General features: G+C 39.5%; 4 protein-coding genes across 5 annotated transcripts; 3 read left to right on the top strand and 1 right to left on the bottom strand.

The window, feature by feature from the left end:
- Positions 1 to 9: 9 nt before the first annotated feature.
- Positions 10 to 1,828, top strand: LOC147868350 (uncharacterized). Of its 2 annotated transcripts, none has more exons than XM_087318201.1 (5): positions 10 to 191; positions 522 to 759; positions 997 to 1,111; positions 1,233 to 1,310; positions 1,638 to 1,828. In XM_087318201.1, exons 2-5 carry the CDS (start codon positions 547 to 549, stop codon positions 1,736 to 1,738), a joined length of 507 nt encoding a protein of 168 aa, XP_087174327.1. In that variant the 5' UTR covers positions 10 to 191; positions 522 to 546; the 3' UTR covers positions 1,739 to 1,828. The 2 variants fall into 2 exon arrangements, with proteins under 2 accessions (XP_087174327.1, XP_087174334.1); XM_087318208.1 differs by lacking the exon at positions 10 to 191 and adding an exon at positions 399 to 447.
- A 1,376-nt stretch (positions 1,829 to 3,204) lies between these two features.
- On the top strand, positions 3,205 to 5,755 carry LOC147868351 (lysine-tRNA ligase). Its single transcript, XM_087318220.1, has 6 exons — positions 3,205 to 3,577; positions 3,894 to 4,043; positions 4,206 to 4,467; positions 4,582 to 4,800; positions 4,884 to 5,026; positions 5,421 to 5,755. Exons 1-6 carry the CDS (start codon positions 3,254 to 3,256, stop codon positions 5,721 to 5,723), a joined length of 1,401 nt encoding a protein of 466 aa, XP_087174346.1. The 5' UTR covers positions 3,205 to 3,253; the 3' UTR covers positions 5,724 to 5,755.
- Positions 5,756 to 6,743: 988 nt separating this feature from the next.
- LOC147868352 (pentatricopeptide repeat-containing protein At4g14850-like) lies at positions 6,744 to 9,563 on the bottom strand. Its single transcript, XM_087318231.1, has one exon. The coding sequence runs from the start codon at positions 9,390 to 9,392 to the stop codon at positions 6,831 to 6,833; it is 2,562 nt and encodes an 853-aa protein (XP_087174357.1). The 5' UTR covers positions 9,393 to 9,563; the 3' UTR covers positions 6,744 to 6,830.
- A 3,639-nt stretch (positions 9,564 to 13,202) lies between these two features.
- Positions 13,203 to 15,462, top strand: LOC147868353 (uncharacterized). The gene is made up of 4 exons (XM_087318288.1): positions 13,203 to 13,624; positions 13,851 to 14,007; positions 14,311 to 15,049; positions 15,296 to 15,462. The coding sequence occupies exons 1-3, from the start codon at positions 13,439 to 13,441 to the stop codon at positions 14,694 to 14,696; spliced, it is 729 nt and encodes a 242-aa protein (XP_087174414.1). The 5' UTR covers positions 13,203 to 13,438; the 3' UTR covers positions 14,697 to 15,049; positions 15,296 to 15,462.
- The last annotated feature ends 554 nt before the right edge of the window (positions 15,463 to 16,016 follow it).

Here is a 16,016-nt window from a genome sequence, read left to right on the forward strand (position 1 = left end):
AAATCCGTCTCTTTTAGCTATTACACGGTCTGTAGTGAAACAGAGTTGGGCTTCCCTGCTCCTGCACAGGAGAGACGATGATTTAGTACCCTCATTGTTGCTGTGTATGGTAAATCCGTATGCAATTCAAACCACTGGAATCGAACTTCCTGGTTATTGTTGTTGCCCCACATGATAGATGAACATTGAAGGTTTAAACAATTGTTCCTTTCCATCCTTCCGCTGTGTTCTGTTGTCGAGTTTGCTATTCTTCATCAGGATAAGCAGTAGTCTTATTTCTTATATTTTGTTGGATCCATCCTTTACTGTTTGTCACCTGCTTCTTCGTTGATGTTCATTTCTCGTTTTTTTTTTGTTTCTTCTTTGGTTCTGGATTCTCCGCTGTGTAATTGTTTCTTCTTGTTATTCCTATAAACATTCTTCACCACACGAAGTCTGTCAGAATAAGTAGTAGTATTCTTGCTTCCATTTCTCGGATCCTATTCTTCCTCACTTTATATCCAAATCCATTGTTTTCTCAGGTTAAAGATCCGTTAAAACCAAATCATGGGTTGTGTGATCGGAACACAGAATAAGAATCCAAGATGTTTCCTAGATATTGCAGTGGATGGAGAGGTTATTGGTCGTCTTACCATTGAAGTGCGCAAAGATGTGGTGCCGATCACGGCAGAGAATTTTTGCAGACTGTGTAGTGGGATAGAGAACACCTCTTACAAAGGAACCACCATTGATCGAATTGTTCCTGGATTTATCGCACAGGTGAAGGGCATTGTCATATGTATAGATATATATCAGGGATATGGCTTGTTTCCTCAATGATTTTAAAGTGTTATGAATGTGTTCTGTTTGGAGACCTGTGAAGAAGAAGAAGTTTTGCTGTAAGAGAACCTATTCTAGAGTAGTTTTAAAGACATTTATTGTGTAGTCGGTTGGATAAATCATATGGAATTCGATTCCATCTCTTTGGCAAATCTAAATGATGTTGTGAATGTGCAGGGGGGTGAATGTGGTAAGTCGATATATGGGAAGAGGTTTGAGGATGAAAACTTCAAGCTTCTGCACAGGGGCAGAGGGTCCTTGTCCATGGCCAACAATGGCCCACACACTAATGGTATAGCTCCATCCCCACTATTACTAATTGCTTTCTCTCAAAATTTCAGTGTTCATTAACAACCTTTCAACTAACCCAACAAAAGATACAGCTATATATAATACATTGTCATGCAATGTAGGCTCCCAATTCTTTATTTCACTTGGTGATTGTTCCCGGCTAGATGGAAAACATGTGGTTTTCGGCAAAGTCATTGACGGTAAGGTTCTGACGGTTTCCTGCAACTGCTGCACCTATATGCATGCTGTCAAAACCCATTCTTATAGCTCTTACATTGTTTTTGGAAACAATTTGTGCTTTTCGAAGAAGTGGCAGAAAATATTTTCTTTAGTGACCTCTAGTGTCTGAGGTGTATGTGGCCGCTTATCAAGACTCATTCTTGTGGCTCGAGAGCTATTTTGAAAAGGAGTTTGCGGTTTTCAAAGAAGTGTGTCAGAGAATGTGTACATAAGTTATCTTTATGCTATGTGTGTGCTAGATGTATGTAGCTGGTTGTTTCTGTACAATGAATCGGATATGTTTGCAGGGAAAGAGGTTCTGGAGATCCTCAATGAACTTGGTACGACAGAAGGGAGAACTAAGAAGAAGGTCACCATTTATGATTGTGGAGTTGTATCTCAGAAGTGAGAGATTTGTCATATGCTTTTGTGTGAACGGAGTATATGCCATCCAAACCTGGTTTATTATTTGATTTTATTCATTTGTTTATTTATATCATGATGGTGGCATTATAATGGGACACAACTCATCTGTGCATGGGATTCACTCCCCACTATTTTGTTTCTTGCATTTGTTTCTAGTGGGATGATGGTGTGTCTACAATGAATCTCATACAATGGTGCAGTTGTGTGGAGTCATCGATATTATGATTATTCTTCATATATGTTTCTACATGAGATGGTTAAACAAATTTTATCATCATCCTCGGAGGGAAATATGCTGACCTAATCTATGGAACCTCTGCGGACTATAAAACAAAAGCATATATAGAGAGAGAGGGGATTAATCAATGTTTTTCTTTAGTATGGTTCCAAACCACCATGGGCCTAAAGCAACATGATTTAAAACATGTGAGATGCAAAATTTGTAACTATTTCTACAGGATAATGCTCAATTACATTAGTGTATTATGATATACTTCAATGTTCTTCATTTCTGATTCTTTACTGCCATTTTAGCCCTGTGCATTTGTATGACCAAAGCTGTTATTCATGGATGCATTGTATTTCAATGGACCAGACTCGTTGTGTCTACCTTCAATGTGGTGTCGTCCATGTTTCGTTTAAATATAAGCGTTTCACATAAATGAAAATAACTTGTTGCTGAAGAGCTTGTGATTCACTTGCCAAGCCACAATATGCGTCTGTATTTTTTGCAATCCCCTATGACATGATTCACACATTATATGACTTGGAATCCTTCTATGACTTGTCATAGGTATTCTAATGAGAAATGTGTGCTAAGTGTTGTGAATGATCAACAAAATTGACATCTTTTATGGTCCAGTAATATGTACACAATGTGAGGTGTATCGCAGTATGGACAAATTGGTTCACATGTCAATATGCATCTAACATGGTGGGTGTGGCAATAGACGAGCAACTTGATGTTTCCCCAAGTGTATATATTTTAACATTCGGAGCCAAATAAAATGCACATTCTAAGAATCTTAATATGATTTCATGTCTTTCAAAGCACAACAATTGTGTATATTTTTTGGACCATTCTGCATCCTGCCTCAGGATCTATATCCGGAAGTGAATTTAAGGCCATCAAATGAAAATGGGACCTATCAGGCAGACTAGATTCAATGACATGAAACCCGCATGTTTATCAAGAGATAGTGATGGCTCTCACACACACAAACACACACAATGTGTCGATGAACGTGGTGATGGCGAGGGCGCAGGATTCTTGAGTCAAAGCATATTGGGTGGGTGTGTGGATCACATTATGCCCACGTTTCCAAAAGCCATCCATCCATCCATCCATGATGATATGCCAAGCCCCCCAAGAGAAACCCCAAAACCAAAAGAGGCAGGAATGAACAACATACATAAATGATGCCAATGCCCACCAGCCTTTCTTTCTCTCTCTCTGTGTAATTTGAGCACTCCTTTTTCCTTCTGCATTCCAGGATCCATGGCTTCTGCAGGTTTCTGGTCCCCATCTCGCCCTTCCTCCACCTTCTCCTCCTCCTCCTCCTCTTCCTGCTGCTGCGATCATCAGAGCCCTGCTCTCCTCTTCTTCCTCCTTGGTGGCCACATTAAGAAGCACCCCTTCAATGCTTCTCGTCTCTCTCCAGTAGAGCAGCCACAAACGATGAGGAAGAAAAGAGGATTTCCCATTTTTGCTTCCTCTAATCAAGCTCAGCCTCAAAGTAGAAATGAACGTTTTTACTTCAACTTTACCGGGTTCCCCTTCCCTCTTGGTCCTTTCCTGGAACGGCGAACCATTCGCAAAGAGGTTTGTCTTTGTGCTTGTGTGTGTATGTGTGTTTTTGTAGTGAAAGGGTTAGAAAGAATGAGAGGCTGAACTTCTGCAGTTTCTTCGTGTTTTTGTAGAATCTTTCTATGTTCCTGTGTCTTTGAATTTGATTTTATGTAAAACTTCCATCACCTGTTCTTTAGTGTCAGGATATTATATTGCATCGTATATATACACAGTCTACTGTTTATGCTCCACTGATTGTTGGAAGACTCGTTTGATTGGTACATTCAGCCATTTGGTGGTATGAAATATGTATTTTTTGCAAGTCTTATGATGGAACTCCTCTTTACAGATTGACAAAGGAAAGATTTGGACTTTTGAGCAAGAACAAGCACTTGGTTTTAGCAGTGTGACCACGAACATTCGTATGACTGTAGTGAAGCTGAAATCAGGTGGTTTATGGGTTCATGCCCCAATTGCTCCAACTAAAGAATGCATTCAGGTACACCTCAAGATCTCTCAATAAAATGTATCCTCTCATAAATAGAAACCTTTGTTGATTCTGGTATTTTCATGTCTTTCCACAATGTATTTATTTTCTTTGAGATGCAATCTTCAGTTAGTGGACTAATTTGGTTATTTTTCATGGTTTGGAGGGTGTCAGCTTTTGGATGAATTGGAGGCTCCCGTAGAATACATTGTTCTACCTACATTTGCTTATGAGCATAAAATATTTGTGGGCCCTTTCTCAAGAGAGTTCCCGAAAGCACAGGTTTGGGTGGCTCCGCGCCAGTGGAGTTGGCCATTAAATTTACCTCTCGAGTTCTTTGGTATTTTTTCTGCAAAAGTGTTGCGTGAAGACAAGGAAAAATCAGCACCATGGGCAGATGAAATTGATCAGAAGATTCTGAGCTCACCAGAAGTTGGTGATAATGACAATAACTTGATCTTGTTCTTAAATGACTCATTTTCTGAAAATCTAGATTAGCTAAACAATGTCTTTTAATTTTAGCTGTGTTTTTCCTTGTTCCTTTTGTTAGGCATTGGGCCATATGTGGAAGTGGCATTCTATCATAAGCCATCACGAACATTGCTGGTAACTGATGCTGTTATATATGTACCTGCAAAACCAGCTGAGGTAGTGAGCAAAAGTGCCCTCTTAGAGGCAGCCAAGAATGGTCTTGCTGTGAAAATTCTTAGTAAGGGCAAGACTGTTCCTGATGAACCTATTATCGACAACGAAAGAACCCGACAAAAAGGTGAATAAAGTATTGTCCTATTGTTTGTAAAAAAAATGCTCAATGAGACATGTATTGATGTGTATGAGAGGAGATTTTTCTAGGATGGGAAAGGATGGTGCTCCAAATTTTGTTTCTTGGGCCATCCGACTTGCTCGAGCCTCAAAGATCATTTGCTCAAATGTCTCAGAAACTCATAGTGTCCCCCATTATAAAGACACTTGTTTTCAGCAAAGTACCAGAGAAGGTATTTATTTATCTATATGTCAGTTAATATGATGTGATTTTTTCTGATAAAAGGGATGCCTCTGCACATCTAATCATTGTAAAGCAATAAAGGAAAGCTTCGCATCTTTTTCTAGTGCCTGATATTTTATTTATTACATTATTATTTATGCTATATAATATTATCTACGACATGCAAACTCAAAACCTGATTATGCAGGTCAGGCTGATCCAAGTTTCTTGTTTTTGCTTGTTTATGCCCTCCCCTTATCTTTTTCACTGTGTGCTGTGGCTTGTTACAACTAATTGTGGATGAAAAACTTATCACTATTGGTCAATTTGAAGTCTCGTGAATGTGAGTTAAACTAAAGTCTTCTGTTGAATTAAAGTTGATTAAATGTATGGGGCTTATGCAGGTTAAGCTATGGGTCAATAGCATAGTTAGTGAGTGGCGTTTTAAGAGAATTATTCCTTGCCACTTTGCGGCCCCAATTAAAGCCAGTCCATCAGACTTCAAGGCTGCATTTGCCTTCCTTGATGATCTTACCGGTGAAGATAAAACCAGTGCACTACCTGATTTCCAGTTCTCTTTATCAGTGCTACTAGGCAAAGCAGCTAGCTACTTCCCACCTGAGGATATGAAGACACTATCATCTCTTGATCAATTTCTGGTTTCTGTTGGCGCTGTGAAAAAGACAGTCTCCAGCAAGAGGAGATGATATTTTTACAATCTACTATTCTTTTTGTTTTCTTTACATGCCTGATCTATTATTTCTCTCCGATTGGTCGTATTTGACCTCCGAGGATGATAATAAAAAGTCACTCTCTTATTGAGTCCATACTTTCATAATACACAAAAGGAACCAGGAAAATGGGCTTTATCTATTCGGGTAGGAGGAGCGATTTAAACCTTGGCAGCATAAAGCATAAGTGGAACTGGTGAAGGAGCAAAAGTAAGGACGAGAAAGAGGGCTGAAAGATGAAAGTTTTATTAGCTGCAACTTTGCGAAAGTTTTAAAAAGTTTTATCTAATTACATATTTTCTTGGTCGCAAACAACATACATGCTAAAGCACAATGGGCAAGCATTGCCTTTTTCCTGATATATATGAAACTTCAATATGTGCACAGTTTCAACCACACAAGTGTCCAAATGCATTATAATTGAAAAAAACAAATGCTTAATTATAACTAATGTGTATAAAATTGGAGCGGAAGCAGGGAAATATTGCTCTTTTTGCATTATCGTCTGAAAAGATAAGTAAAATACTAATGGGTATAACAGGAAGTCCATGAAGGATATTGTCGATAACAAAGTATCAAGATACTTGTAATGTTCGAGTGTTATGATTAGGCATAAATGCATTGGGCAAGTGAAACAATTATGGATTAACCTTATAATTCTTTGGAGATTAAAATTTTCAGTAGGCAATTTGATGAAGGGATGATGATGGCAATGTTGCATTATTATCCTTGATAGTTCATTATCCTTGCAACTTGTCATGATTAGGCTTAAGTATCTTGCGAAAGTCACCATTATTTGTGTGGGATGATAGGCTCATGATGGAGTCTTGGATTGATTTGTATAGATTGGCATATTAAGCTTCACATAATTGTGTGAAGCATCTTGTTCCCTAGAAACCGTGAGGTAAATCCCTTGGGAAATCAAGTAGTCAGCTATGCAGATGGAGGCTTGTGTGACCACTTATACGGCAGACGTGATTTTGGGTAATAAAAACATCTTCCAACAATAGATGAAGGTGAATTATCTATCCTCCATCAAATCATCTCGCAGAAATGTATGAAGCAATATCACATCAGTATATACTACTCCCCACATATACACCTTCCTTCCTCAAAGATGTGAATACGATTTGGATCCCTGACCTGAATCTTGCATTTCTCCATCTTTGATATCAGGGATGTCGCAAAATGGCAATCATCGCAAATGCGTATGTTCTTTGTAATCCGAATAGTTGTACCTTGAGATGTATTGATCAAGGCACACGCAATGGCCAGTTTCTCAGCATGTCCACAAAGTACCTCTTCATTCTTTATATTACCTGAAATAGATTGTGATACCCAATGTAATCGTGGAGAATACCCTACCAAGTTCAGTTTTTGACGAATGTCTTCTAGCTTAGCACATATGAGTGTACTTTGGGGATGGTTTATATTCCCTCCAGTAAAGGTATGGACAACATTTTTACTGGCATCAGTCCACCAACAACATCCTGGGATACTCCATGCTCCATTTTTTAGTCTTTGGGCTTCAATCTCAGAAGCTTCCTCTTGCATTCCAGCAGCTGCATATATGTTTCCCATGTAGATATATGCAGTTACACACTTTTCATCCAGCTTTACTAACTGCTCAAAGGCCCACCTCCCAAGCTCTACATTTAACCATTTTCGGCAAGCACCTAAAAGATCCAACCATAATTGAAGACAGTCAGATGGTGGCACCTTCTCGATAACCACCAGTGCTTTTTCGAAATGCCCTGCACGGCTGAAAAGATCTACCATGCAAGCATAGTGTTCTAAAGTAGGTTTGAGACAGTAAACATTTTCCATATCATCAAAAAGCATTTGTCCCTCCTCCACACGACCTGCATGACTGCATGAACTCAACAAAACAAGGAAAGTAACCACATCGGGGACAGTGCCCTCTGATACCATGTCATTGAATAAATCCAAAGCCCTTTCAGTCTCACCAAGTTGAGCATATCCAGCAATAAGTGCTGTCCAGGATACAACATTATGTCTAGGAAGCTCACCAAACAATTTCTGTGCTTTTCCCAGCACACCACACTTGGCATACATATCGACCACTGCAGTACCAAGCATTATATTTTTCTCCAACAACCCCTGTTTTTGAACCTCCTCATGTATCTCTTCCCCCATCTCAAGGGATCCTATGTTGCCACATGCTTTCAAAATGCAAATAAATGTGATCACATTTGGATGCAGTCCCCCATTGCACATTTTCATGAAGCAACTCACGGCTTTATGGCCAAGTTCATGCTGAACATAACCAGCCATGAGTGCATTCCAGGCTACAACATCCCGTGCTGGAAGTTCATCAAATACCTCTTGTGCTTTTTCAATGACGCCACATTTGGCATACATGTCCACCAACGCAGTGCCAATCATTGTGTCTTTTACAAATCGCCCCTCCTTTTGAACTTCAGCATGTATTGCTTCTCCAATCTCAAGAGATCCTACACAACCACAAGCCTTCAAAATGCAAATGAAGGTGACTGAAGTTGGGCAGTGGCCATCTTGTCTCATCCTCGCATAACAATTCAGGGCAATATCACCAAGGCCATGTTGGACATACCCAGTAATCAATGCATTCCAGGATACAACATTCCGCTCTGGAAGTTGATCGAACACTTCTTGTGCTTGTTTAAGGGCGCCACACTTGGCATACATGTCAACCAATGCAGTGCCAAGCACGATGTCTTTTCCAAATAGCCCATCTTTCTTTACCGTGGCATGTATAGCTTGTCCTATATCAAGGAATGGTGTGCCACCGCAAGCTTTCAGGATGCAAATGAAAGTGACTGCATTTGGGGAAATGCCTTCATCTTGCATCTGCATGAAGCAATTCAGAGCTTGATTGCTGAAGCCATGTTGTGCATAGCCACAAATCAACGCAGTCCAAGATACAACATTTCGAGCCGGAAGCTTATCAAACACTTCTTGTGCTTTTTGTAAAGCACTACACTTTGCATACATATCAACAAATGCAGTGCCAAGAACAATGTCTTTCTTTAACAGACCCCGCCTTGTGACCTCATCATATATCTCCTCCCCAAGGTCCTGATGCCTCAAGGTGCCACAAACTTTCAGGATGCAAACAAATGTGATGGAATCAGGAGAGAGTCCCTCATCTCGCATGCCTCTAAAGCAGCTCAGAGCTTTCTTTCCAAGCCCATGTTTGGCATATGCAGAGATGAGTGAGGTCCATGACACAGCATCTCGCACCGGAAGCTGATCGAATAGTTCTTGCGCTTTATATAGAGCCCCACACTTTGCAAACATACTAACAAGGGCATTGCCTATGGAAACATCTTTCGGAAATAGGCATTTCTCGACAACATCAGCATATACTTTCTTGGCTCTTATCAAATCCTTGCGCCGTGCACAACACTTTATCAAATCCATCAGAGACGGGCGATCCAGTGAAGAATCATCTTGAAGAGGATTATGCTGTTCAGGGCTAACCGTGGACGACGAGTGCATACGATGTTTGTGATATGGAGGTTGAAGAAAGGGGAGGGGGCTTACCTGGGTTGTCTTGTTTTCCGAAGAATGAAATGGATCCCTGCGATGCAAGGCCGGCGTGTCTGTGGGTGTTATCTCTACTGAGAAAGGCAACATCGCCATTCCTACTACTTCTTCTTCTTCTTCTGGGCAGAATCCATGAAAACTTTGGACATGTTAACTACATCTAGGTTGCTAACAAGGTAACAGAGGTGGGTTCTCAGCTTGGGTACCAAACTGCAGAAACAAGAATTCCTGCTCCATCTCTTCTCTGTGAATTATCATATTACAGAATGCTAGCAGCACAAGTGTGTGTGGGCACACTGTGAGTGGTGACACTATGGCCTCTTGTAGGGGGGCCTTCTTCTCGATGTGTCCACATTTTCTCGTGTATGCGGTTTATCTGCGTGTACCCACTCTCCCCTGTATAGCTTACACACACTCAAACACTCACACGTCGGACCGGATTAGCTCCTTCCATTTTGCTCTCCGATCTTTCGTGCACACCACATCCACGGCACAATGGAGATTTGAGCATACGTGATTCGATTATACACCACTATGGTGTTTGAGAATCGGTTATGGCAATGCTTTTCGCGTTTATATGGAGAATTCGACACGTGAATAATGGATGTTTATGCAAAGCCGTATGGATATGAGATGCAATTAACAGATCCTTTGGATGGGAGGACGCATATATGGAGCACCTGTAGTATAAACAATTAACAAATGCAATATTGAAATTTAGGAGACATGGACTATTGAAATTTAGGAGACATGGACTATGAGAAGACTGATGCACTCCAATTTCAGGATCAATGATTGAATTTTTATAGCTTTGATTGAAGGCGTTGTATGATCATATCATAAAAGTGTAATTTCCTAGATTAAATATAAAATTAATAAAAACTTGTGTTGGATGGATGCAAGATATGAAAAAATGGTTTGGACGATGGGATGCATCAGATTTGTTTCATGATGTGTTCGTTAAATTCCTCCATCAATGAGACGTTTCTACAATGCCATTGTATCACAAGTGGGAAGAGAATGTTGATGCACTCATTTCACACATTATATTGCATACATTGCACCAAACTATAAAACCATCAACTATGTATGCAAACTTATCAGCTATGCATATATTAAAGTTCATGAATTGGAGTACCATACTCCACTACAATGATTCACCTTTAGTCACGGACATGTTTGCTTTCTCCACAAAGCTCTCTAGCCGTCACAATGCTCAACTCTCGATCACGACAACATTCGTTATTAAGATTCTTGAGACATCAAGTCTGGCCATCGTAACTAAAACCCACACATACTACGTACATGGCAAGCGGCAAGTTAAGGTTCTTGTAAAAACAAGAGAACCCAACGAGGGTCGTGTGAAAATAATGAAATGAAAGTTGCAGTCGAACAATCGGAGCCGGCAAGGAAGTCATGACAATGGATTGGAGTTATGGTTTGGCCCCACATACGTACATACATATACGTACGTACTTACATATACATACATAGATATATATGTAAACACATACTATATACATGCATACGTGGATACATATGCTCGTGTCTATTCTACATCAAATCATAAAGAGGGTTGGTCAAGGAATCGCGGCCACAGACAATGCAGGTCACTCAGCTGATGGCACATGCGATTTGCACCATCTGATTTGGATAAGAATGAACGCGTGAAAAAAAAGTTGTCAGAGGTCACCCAACTCCGAGTCGTTGGTCGCCCAACTCTTACTGTTGCAAGTTGCCCAACCAAGTGTATCATTTCGACCAAAATCTTCAAATAAGCTTGTCAATCATTACTCTTAAAACTTACAATAACATATCAAACAATCACAAAATCCAACCTTAAATTATTCAAAATCGATGATCTTCACCATACTTAACATAAAACAAATAATCATCTTAAAACATAAAAGTTTAAAGTTTAAAAAGTTAAAACTTAAAACAGAGATCAACTTATAACATACTTGAAACATGAATCAAAATATGACATACTTGAAACATATTTAATCTACATACGACATATTTGAAACATAAAACTTAAAACATAATTCAGCATATGACATACTTCAAAAATAAATCAACATATGACATCCTTTGAACGTAAATCCACTTTAATAAACATCGTAAACCCAAATCAAAATATGACATACTTGAAACAGGAAACTTAAAACATAAATCAACATATGACATACTCCCAAATACACTCATAAATCAACATCAATCCACTTAAAACATTGTAAACCCAAATGCACCGGTCCACAAAACCATTGAAGCTATGTTTATGGCTCATTCGGAGATGATGGCAAGATGCGGCGACAATTCTTGCAACAATCAACATTTCAGTCCCTTGATCTAAAGGTCAAGGCATCACAATGCAAGCATCAAATCTTCTCTGTCGCACATATTGGCAATCACCTCCTAGCTCAACTTGCATGTCTTTGCATTTTTCCAGTGTGTGCCTTGGAAGTGTTTGGGGAGCTGCCAATAGGATCTTGTGAAATGTTGACTGATGCTCCCATTTTTGCACCAATTGCTTGCTTACGCCTTATGGATCCATGGTCATCTTCATTGGTTGGTTTCGGTGCACCTGCGTGATACACCACCGTCTGACTCATTTCTTCAATGGACTCCATACATGCCAAAATTGTTGCACGGTCGAGGGATCGTAACCCTTGCCTAAGACATTGAATAGCTCCCTCAACCGTCTGTAATTTCGACTCCCATTCCTTCATTTGTGATGTTATAGGGTTTGTCTCCTCTCAACCGGTTCTACGTCTGTCTCCACTTTCGTCTCCGTGAAATGGTCATTGCGCATATGGGTTGCATGATCTATAAAAGGCAACGACCCACATAGATGTGGCATGTGCCTCTCAATAATCATCCTAATGCCGAGTATATGCTTACAATCATATCTTTGAGTCTAAACCCTAAACATTGTCCCTATCATTCTAAACTCAAGTCATACTATCACATTAAAATCATAAAATCAACCAAAACCTTCTCCCAAACCCTAATCCCTCAACATGAAAAAAATCCCTCAACTATTCCTACCACATGTAAAAAAAATCAGAAAATGTGATGTTATAGGGTTTAGTACATACCTAGGAAAAGTAAGGGATGAGATTGATTGCCGCGTATGTCGATTGCAGGCCACCTGAAGATACTTTTCTTTCCTAGGAAAAAAAACCTGTCAATCTCGTTTGAAAAAATGAGAGATATGACAAGTTTCAAGGTTTTATAGTCGTTGGGTGGGCGACCTACTTCGATGAGGTCGTTGGTTGGGCGACCAACTTAATATAAACTTACATGTGGTTGGGCAACCTGCTTAAACTGGTCACCCAACTATTTTAAAAATATAACTTAGTTGGGCGACCACAATCAAATCAGTTGGGCAACCAAACTTAAAATGGCAAGTTGGGCGACCACAATCAAATCAATTGGGCAACCAAACTTAAAATGGCAAGTTGGGCGACCAAAATCAGGTAGGTTGGGCGACCACATTAAACCGCTTGGGAGACCACATATGTTAAACGGGTTGGGTGACCACTCTAGTTAGGTTGGGCAACTGAGGACTCGGAGTTAGGCGACCAAAATAGGTAGGTTGGACAACCTGTGACAGCTTTTTTTTTCGCACGTTCTTTGTTATCCAAATCTGACGGTGCACATCGCACACGCCTTCCTCTGAGCGACCTGCACGGTCTGTGGCCGCAATTCCCTCGCCAGCCCTCTTTATGATTTGTGTCATAATAGACACGTCGGATACATATGTATGTATATATGTACATACATACATAAATATACATACATACGTAGATACATATACATACATGCATTGATTCATTCCCATCCATCTCTGGGAATCAAAAGGATGCCAGCCGAAACTACATCCTATTTCCTCTTCATCTTCTTCCTCCTCCTCCTCTTCCTCTGTTTCTTCTTCTTCTTCTTCTTCTTCTTCTTCTTCTTCTTCTTCCTTTCGTTTTCTTCCTGCAGTCTCTCTTCTGCCGCGAAATCTTTCTGAAACGGATCAATGCCACTGAAGGGATGGGATTGGGGGCGAGTGAGTAAGAATCAGAGAGAGAGAGAGAGAGCGAGAGGGGGAGGGGAGGGACATGATATGATATGATATGATATGATATGATATTATGGAGCCGTCGTCCACTAAGTCAGAACAGATCGTTAGCAGGAAGCCGACTATGGCAACCACAACAACAGCACAGGGGTCCATGTCAGCAAGTGTGGCATCATCGCTGTCATGGCAAACCTCCAACATGCAGTATGGAAAATTCTATGTGCATGACAATGGCAGCTCGACCGCTCCCACTACAGAGGTAACACCCCGAAACCCTAACTCATCATCTGGATGCATTTGCGAATAAATCTATGGTACTTTCCCTAATTCTTTTTGCAGTATAAATTAGCCTTTTAATCCCTGACCCTGCAATTTTTCTTCATAGTTATTGTAATGCAGAGTAGATATCCTGCTAAATTTCCAAAATTTAGGTTTAATTGTTGTGTCTACCCCTTAATTCATGATTTGTGAATCAACATGCGTAGCGACGGCATTATCGAGAAAGAGATGGTCAAGATCAGCGAGCCGAGGGTCGTTGTGCAGTGCTCACCAAGACAGTCATCAATTGCCGAAATCAGCTAGGGCACATGCGGCTACGGAACACTACCCCTATCCCGCCCACCCACCTTAGCCTAGATGAAGGTCTATCTATGATTTTATTCTTCATTGTTGATTACTAGTTGTGCTGGTCATTTCATCCATCCATACATCAGTTCCACAACACATGCATACATTGCATTCCTAGGCATACATATATGAGTAACAAACAAATGTCTGATGACATTAATGCTCTACTTTATTGTCTTTATGTGCTATTGAAAACTTCCCATACCAAACATGAGAGACACATGCAAAGGTAGAATTTTAACTTACCATGGGTCCAATTTCATCAAGAATATTTGCTTCGAAAATTTACACTACTTGATAAATGTAATTGATAAACAGGTAACTTCTTAGATCCACCCACAACTTCCTATTATGGTGCCCATGTACAAAGGCTAAAATCTGCCCAAAGCAGCACACCACGAGGCACGACAAGAGCATCAATGTCTAGTTGTAGATATTCTGAGGGTGACGAGGAAAAACCAAGGGAATCATGCTCGAGGGAAGGTCGAATCAGTAATGTCAATGACTCTGAACCACAGACTCCGTTACAAGACAGATGGAATTATAATAGCATGCCAGCTAGAAATATAATTGATACATCAGGAATCGAAGAGGATACAAAGCAATTGGAATGGCTTCTCAAAAGACTTGTGGAGAAGCTCCAACCATTGACCAACGAAAACGAGCCAGCCATTACCAAGTATATCCAAAAACACACTGATTGAATGTCAATTTTAAGAAGACGGTACCTCACATGCTCATTGTGTACTTGCAACTAAACTTGTGTAACTGCATGTCCTAAAGTGGGGTGTTTATGTATGCTGTTTATGTTTATATTATCATGTTGATTTTGGATTGCACATGTAACACATCAAAGAAATTGTTATATGTCGCAATCTTCTTGGTTGTGATAGCACACCTACGCCAAACATTGTGAAGAAAGGAAACCCAAAGGCAAATCAAAGAACAAAAGGAAATAAGAAAGGTAGGAATTGGCCACAAATGGCTGACCAGCTTGAAGGGCATCACAAACTTGCTCCATACTATAAGTCAGGACCTTACTACAAATATCTCTCAGGTAATTTTACTATACTGATTCAACGAGCAAAGGTGTTTCCTTAGACTAAATTATGCAGTGTTCATTAATCCCAATAGAATTAAAGGAGTATTTTTGTTATTTAATAAAGATTCAAGGGAGTTATTCCGGTATCTTTAAAACCCAGGAATATTTAAGTAGGTCATTGAGTTTTTTTTGAAGCATGATTTGTCTTTAACATGAGCAATATAAGGAATAATTAATAATGATTGATTCTGTTTTTGCTAGAATGTGAGAACAACGATCCAGATGCAAAATTTTGTCGACCTTAATTGTGCTCAAGAGGAATTGTAAATGAAATGATCTTGAACAATTCACAGATCATCCTCTGACATCACCGGCTTTGTATATATATTTGACATCACAATATATACTGATACGTTTATTTCATTTGATACATAATTCCTATGTTATTGTGTTTATTACATGAACATCTTTTTTATTCACACAAGTCTTCCTTGTGTTGGGTTTTTCCATGAATCAAACGTTAAATTCCATAGAATCTATCCATAACTTCTAATAAAAAACTAGATTTATCTTTATTTCTGATTCGTTTTTTTTTGTTGATAAAATTTTTCTGCATACGCTATTTCATTAAAATAACCAATAACCTCAATATCAGGAATATCTTCAATATCACCAATTCCAGAAAATTTTGATATTTCTGGAGTTATTTGAATTGGATCAATTCCACGAAATTCATCAATTCCATCAAAAGGATCGATTTCCTTAATTTCATCATATGCAGGAATTATAATGGTGCAAGTAGAATAAATAGTCTGGCTAAAAATATTTGTAATCATTTATGCCTATAATCTATTTGAATAAGACTCTTGAATTGTTGGAACCCCAATAGTATTGATCCATGCATCTTTTCACAATCATTGATGGTAAACCACGTTGAGTATAATGATTGTAGACATTTTTTTATTATGTAATCATTACAGCT

The sequence above is a fragment of the Azolla caroliniana genome, unplaced genomic scaffold, assembly GCF_043228905.1.
Source record: "Azolla caroliniana isolate FFs.n. ecotype wild unplaced genomic scaffold, voAzoCaro1.0.p SCAF_1, whole genome shotgun sequence".
NCBI classification, from domain to species: domain Eukaryota; kingdom Viridiplantae; phylum Streptophyta; class Polypodiopsida; order Salviniales; family Salviniaceae; genus Azolla; species Azolla caroliniana.

Excerpts from the sequence above, each read along its gene's own strand:
- LOC147868350 (XM_087318201.1), top strand. The coding sequence starts at position 547 with ATGGGTTGTGTGATCGGAACACAGAATAAGAATCCAAGATGTTTCCTA. Across the intron at positions 1,112-1,232 it reads CAATGGCCCACACACTAATG|GCTCCCAATTCTTTATTTCA; the intron begins GTATAGCTCCAT and ends CATGCAATGTAG. Across the intron at positions 1,311-1,637 it reads TTTCGGCAAAGTCATTGACG|GGAAAGAGGTTCTGGAGATC; the intron begins GTAAGGTTCTGA and ends ATATGTTTGCAG.
- LOC147868351 (XM_087318220.1), top strand. The coding sequence starts at position 3,254 with ATGGCTTCTGCAGGTTTCTGGTCCCCATCTCGCCCTTCCTCCACCTTC. Across the intron at positions 3,578-3,893 it reads GGCGAACCATTCGCAAAGAG|ATTGACAAAGGAAAGATTTG; the intron begins GTTTGTCTTTGT and ends TCCTCTTTACAG. Across the intron at positions 4,801-4,883 it reads CGAAAGAACCCGACAAAAAG|GATGGGAAAGGATGGTGCTC; the intron begins GTGAATAAAGTA and ends AGATTTTTCTAG.
- LOC147868352 (XM_087318231.1), bottom strand. The coding sequence starts at position 9,392 with ATGGCGATGTTGCCTTTCTCAGTAGAGATAACACCCACAGACACGCCG.
- LOC147868353 (XM_087318288.1), top strand. The coding sequence starts at position 13,439 with ATGGAGCCGTCGTCCACTAAGTCAGAACAGATCGTTAGCAGGAAGCCG. Across the intron at positions 13,625-13,850 it reads CGACCGCTCCCACTACAGAG|CGACGGCATTATCGAGAAAG; the intron begins GTAACACCCCGA and ends CAACATGCGTAG. Across the intron at positions 14,008-14,310 it reads CCACCTTAGCCTAGATGAAG|GTAACTTCTTAGATCCACCC; the intron begins GTCTATCTATGA and ends ATTGATAAACAG.